The sequence below is a fragment of the Aegilops tauschii genome, chromosome 6 (genome assembly GCF_002575655.3).
Source record: "Aegilops tauschii subsp. strangulata cultivar AL8/78 chromosome 6, Aet v6.0, whole genome shotgun sequence".
In the NCBI taxonomy this organism is placed as follows: domain Eukaryota; kingdom Viridiplantae; phylum Streptophyta; class Magnoliopsida; order Poales; family Poaceae; genus Aegilops; species Aegilops tauschii.
In genome coordinates, this window is record NC_053040.3 from 372,200,523 (window position 1) to 372,206,056 (window position 5,534).

At 52.2% G+C, this 5,534-nt stretch overlaps 1 protein-coding gene across 1 annotated transcript; it reads left to right on the forward strand.

Annotated features, from left to right (window-relative positions):
- The first annotated feature begins 464 nt into the window (after nt 1-464).
- LOC109737526 (probable protein phosphatase 2C 26) lies at nt 465-4,881 on the forward strand. The gene is made up of 4 exons (XM_020296657.4): nt 465-2,590; nt 3,170-3,283; nt 3,513-3,777; nt 4,237-4,881. Exons 1-4 carry the CDS (start codon nt 1,301-1,303, stop codon nt 4,359-4,361), a joined length of 1,794 nt encoding a protein of 597 aa, XP_020152246.1. The 5' UTR covers nt 465-1,300; the 3' UTR covers nt 4,362-4,881.
- The last annotated feature ends 653 nt before the right edge of the window (nt 4,882-5,534 follow it).

Here is a 5,534-nt window from a genome sequence, read left to right on the forward strand (position 1 = left end):
AAAATCTTGAACCCATATTTTTTTTTACATCCTAGCTGTTTACATCCTAACTAGCTAGGATTGTAAAATATATATGAGTTTAAGATTCTGAGAGAAGCTGGGTCAATTCTCAAGATTATGAGAGAATCAGCCAAAAGAACTAGGCCACAATATCGACGAATTTGACTTGGTAAAAAGCACGTGAAGGCATGCGATAAATCTCCACATGTTGACAGTGGAGTAAGTTTACACTGTCATCAGAAAAGAAATAAAGCTCCTCTCGATAAACGTCGGGCGATTCACATGGGATGCTTCCTCGTTCCCGTTGTAAACTGTAATCTTCTCCCCCTGGCCTCCCCGTCGCCTTTGCCCTCGCGTCGCTGCACTTTCGAAACGCCCGCTCCACCGAGGAGAGGAGAACAGAGGAGCCCACCGTCCAGCAGTAGTCCAAGTTCAAAGCCGGCCCCGCCAAAGCCATCCAATTTGCGCCGCGCGGATCCACGCGCCCGCCTCTCCTCGGCGCAGTGGAGTGGAGCGGAGTCCCGCCCGCCGTAATTAAGCCCGACCGGGGTAGGCGATTCCCAGGGCGCAGCGTTGACCCCCGTCCCGCTCTCCCACCCCACCCACCACCCCCCATCCCCCCACGTCACGGGTCTCGCTCCCTCCGCCCTGCCTGCCGCCGCGCCGCTCGTCCCTCCCGCCCTGCTCCACGGCGTGCGTGCCAGGTGCGGACAAAACCCGCCCACTCCGCCATACCGGCACCACCTGACAGGTCCGGTGAGGTTTTTTCCGGCCCGCCCCCCGGAGGAGCACCGCACCGGAGCGGGCGAACGGGTCCTCCCTCGCTCGTGCCGCACAGTCAGTCGCTGCCAAATTCGGATGTCAAATTTGCGTTTTTCGCACTTACGCCAGCGCTAAGTCTCCTCCCCCCACTCTACTCTACTCTCGCCTCGCCTTTGTTAGTGTGCACATCACTGACAGGAGTGAACATAGAAAACTCCCTCCCTCTCTCTCTTCTCAACGCTCTGCCCCAATCCCCCACCCCCCCTCCCTCCGGCCCGGCCGCCCCCAATCTCGCCTCCCTCGCCCCCAATCTCTCCCCGCTCCGGCCGGATCCTGCGCCTCCTCCGCGCCATCGCTGGATCCCGCCTCGGCGAGATCCCGCCCCCGCCCCCGCGAGATCCCGCGGCCGCAGCTCCAGCTCCGTCGCTGCCCCCCCGTATCGCCCGGTGCGATGTGCTGGTAAATAAGGTCTACTCCGCTCCCTCCCCGTCGTTGCTTCGCCTCTCCTCTGACAGGGCCGCGGCCAGCGTCGGATGCCATGGGCAGCGGCGCGTCACGGCTGCTCACCGCGTGCGCGTGCTCGCGGCCGGCGCCGGCGTCCGTCGACGCGGAGCCCTGCCTGGACGACGCGCTCGGCCACTCCTTCTGCTACGCCTCCGCCGCCGCCTACTCCTCCTCCTTCCGCCACGGCATCTCCGGCGCCGCGCTCTCCGCCAACTCCTCCGTGCCCGTGCCGCTCTACCTCTCCTCCTCCGCCGCCGGCGCGGGCTCCGTGCCGCAGAACTACTCCTCCGCGTTCCACACATCCTCCTCCTTCTCCTCCGCGCCGCTGCAGCTCTCCAACCTCTCCTCGGGGCCCCTGTTCCTCTCCGGGCCCATCGACCGCGGCGCCCAGCTCTCCGGTCCGCTCGACGCCGCCGTGCCCTTCTCCGGCCCGCTCCCCACCAAGCCCACCAAGCGCACCTCCTCCTCGTCCAGAGGGCTCTCCAGCAGGTTCCGGAAGCCGTTATTCGGCAGCCTGCGGCGGAGCGTGTCGGAGAAGCACCAGCCGGCGCTCATGGTGCCACTCCGCCGAGACGACGGCGTGCAATGGGCGCACGGGCGCGCAGGGGAGGACCGCGTCCACGTGGTTGTCTCCGAGGACCAGCGTTGGCTGTTCGTCGGCATTTACGATGGCTTCAACGGCCCTGAGGCCCCCGACTTCCTTGTTGCCAACCTCTACCGCTTCCTCCTACGCGAGCTTCGTGGGATATTCTACGAAGAGGCAGACAGGGATAGCAAGCGGCTGTGGCAGTTCCTCGCCGACGGTGATGACGATGACAACGAACTCGACTTTTCAGGTTCCGGCAGGTTTGCAATGTCGCTTGCCAGGCTCAAGGAGCGGCGGTTCAACATGTGGGCACATGCAGCGGCTGTGGGTGATGATGAAATCAGCAGGGAGTGGGGTCCCAAGAAGTTGGAGGCAGCGCCAGCAGTGAGGGATCATGGAGCTGTGCTTGGTGCGCTCACTCGGGCGCTGGCCTCGACGGAGGCAGCATACCTCGACATGACTGACCAATCAATGGGATCCCACCCAGAGTTGGCGGTGACCGGGGCATGCCTGCTTGTGGCATTGGTGAGGGATGACGACGTGTATGTAATGAATCTTGGGGACAGCCGCGCCATTGTGGCGCAACGAGCAGATGATGACCATGGTTGCGGGCTTGGAGCCATGAGGATGGATGATATTGGCGTGGGATTGGAGATCGAGTCAAGGCCTGTCGGATATCCCATGATTGGGCTTGAGGCACTGCAGCTATCTATCGATCATAGCACCAGCATCGAAGAGGTAACTTTGTGCTGACACTGGTGATACCATATATTTTCTGCATAAGCAACTGCTGACATAACTTAGAATGAGCTTGTAGCTTATAGCCTTATATACATTTATGTCCTATTGACCTGCTGTTCCACTGTTTATTATGTGTATGCCAGAGCTTCTGTCATTGTTTGTGAGCAATCTGCTCGTGTCTCTAAATGGACAATGTGTGTGCCTCTGTCAGCAGTAAGGCACTCTAATGATCAAACCATCACATTATTGTTCTATTCCGGCGTTGCATTCATATGTCGTAGAACTAACCATGGAAATTATTTTATTGCAAATATCTGAAAGCTTTAAAGTTTAAACAATGAGGCAAAAGTTTCATGTCTTTATGAAAAGATAATGTATAGAACACTTATTATCCTTGATGCCTTATTTTCAGTTGGTCAGAGTCACACCCATTTGTTTCATCATTTGGTCATTTGCTGTTAGGTTCCATTTCCATTGCCCTTATTTGTCTTTAAATTTGTCAATGAAAGCAGTTGGGTTTTTTAGCGCTTGCACTATTTATGCCTATGAATTCATATTATTTGTTATGATATGCAGGAAGTGCAGAGAATCAAACGTGAACATCCAGATGATGATCAGTGTATCGTAAATGACAGAGTAAAGGGCCGTTTAAAAGTTACCCGAGCATTTGGCGCTGGGTATCTCAAGCAGGTAATTGTGATACGGCTTGGTTGGGTGTTTACTAAGATATTTAACCCTACTCTCATAGTTCTTTTTTTTTGCCTGTTAAAAACTTATTTTCGAATGAGTATGAATTTGTTACCAGTAGTTAGTGCTTTTAATTTTGAATTATTTAGAAACTACTTTTAGAAGTTCCAATTGGTCTAATGTAATAGAAAACCTAGATAAAGCTTACCTAGAATTTGTGTATGTTGTACAGGCGAAGTTGAACAATGGATTGCTCGAGATGTTCCGCAATGAGTACATAGGTGATGCACCATACATATCATGCATACCTTCTCTTTGCCATCACAAGCTCACTTCAAGGGACCAGTTTTTGGTACTTTCTTCCGATGGCTTATATCAGTACCTGAGCAACGAGGAGGTCGTTCTGCATGTTGAGAATTTCATGGAGAGATTTCCTGAAGGCGATCCAGCACAGAGTCTAATTGAGGAACTTCTTTCCCGTGCAGCAAAGAAAGCTGGTAAGCTTTGCCTGTCATGCCTGTTCTTCCATACCATGTTTCTCATATTTCAATTCTTGATTTGTTTATATGTGACCATTCCTTGTTTTAATCAGCGTTACACGTGTACAGAAATGACATGGTCACGTGCAAATTCATGTACACAAATGACATGGCCATGTCCCTGATATATTATTCCAAATAATAATAGAATGCTGTTAAGTTATCTTTACCAGATAGCAGTCAAAATTCCTAGCTAGGCTACCCAAATTTAGATTGTCTCTGTGAAGGACCTCACATCATTCAATCATTTTCTTCCAACCGTATGCCATCTCACATTGATGCAATTATTAACATTTGGTCATTGGCTTATTGCTATGTGCCGATACATTACGTCATACATCTAGGCTGGTTTGAGTTATCTTGAATGTCAAATGTGTTTTGATCTGTTTTTGCCCCATTTCTTCTTTGGCTTTCCAGGTATGGATTTCTACGAGCTACTAGATATACCTCAAGGGGACCGGAGGAAATACCACGACGACGTCACCGTCATGGTTGTTTCCCTGGAAGGTAGAATATGGAAATCGTCTGGAACTTATGTGTGATGTTCAGCCGGAACAATGTCAGCATCAACATTTATGGTGCGGCCCCTGCAGCTGGTCAGCGCCTCCGAGCGGAGTTCGTACATGCTCATCAAGACAGAAATAACCCCACACTTGACAGCTTGGCAGGCAGATGATGTGCTCCATGCATTTCTGAAAGCTGTATTCTCCGATCGGAGACCGTGGCTGGTCCAGATCTCAGGTTCAGCACAAAACACAGCCCATGAGCCAGATTAACACCGCGGAGAACCGACAGGAAAAAGGGGGAGCAATCCCTGTCAGATTAGAGTTAGAATTCGCCTTGTCCTGCCACCCGCAGCGTTAATTGGTCACGGTACTCGCCTGTGGCAGTTTTCCCCTACCTCGCTGTGGTGTTGTAGAAGGTTGTTGCTTCTTTTCTACCCTTTCTGGGAGAGGGAGGAGACCTCTGGGACAGGCAATTTTTCTGGGTCATGTAGGGGGTGTCATGAGCCTGTACGGGGCTCGAACTGTCCTTCAGAAAGAAAAATGACCATTCGCTCCTCGTTTTGTGCTTTATGTTGTCTTTCTCGACCCTGATTGTTGGCAAATCATATTCCGCGCGCAATGCCAAGCAAACGCCCACGCCCACGCCCGCGCATAAGGTGGGTCACCCTGGGCCTGGCCCAAGAAGCTCGCGCGATGGTGGTGAGGCGGAGGACGACCTTAGGGGTACGGGTGCGGCTCTGGGAAGGCGGCGGTGAGGGCAGAGAGGGGTAGCGAGGCCGCGGTTGCCGGTGCCGCGAGGAACAGGAGGTCTCTTGATTTTGTTCCTGTATCCTGCGTGGCGATAAATGGATCTTGACCGAGGCTTTTAAATCGAACTATTAGAGGCCCAGCTTTTCAAGATTCGGCCGATGTTCTGCTTGGCCTGCTTCAAAGACATGTCCGGCATGGTGAAGATATTTGGGTTGCCAAAGTGTTACATATTTTGTAGAACGAGCACCCCAATGTTTTTTTTTTGCGGGTGAGCACCCCAATGTTGTGTGTCGTTTTCATCCAGAGGAAGGGTCAGTTACAAGCTACTCCCTCATTTCCGGTTTACAGGGCTTAATTTGAAATCTCTTCAACCAAGGTAGATGATAAATGGTGGAATTAATTTCTTAGTTTGCAAAAATACTTAATTAATACTTTCGTTTTTCTTAAAAAGTTGTGTAT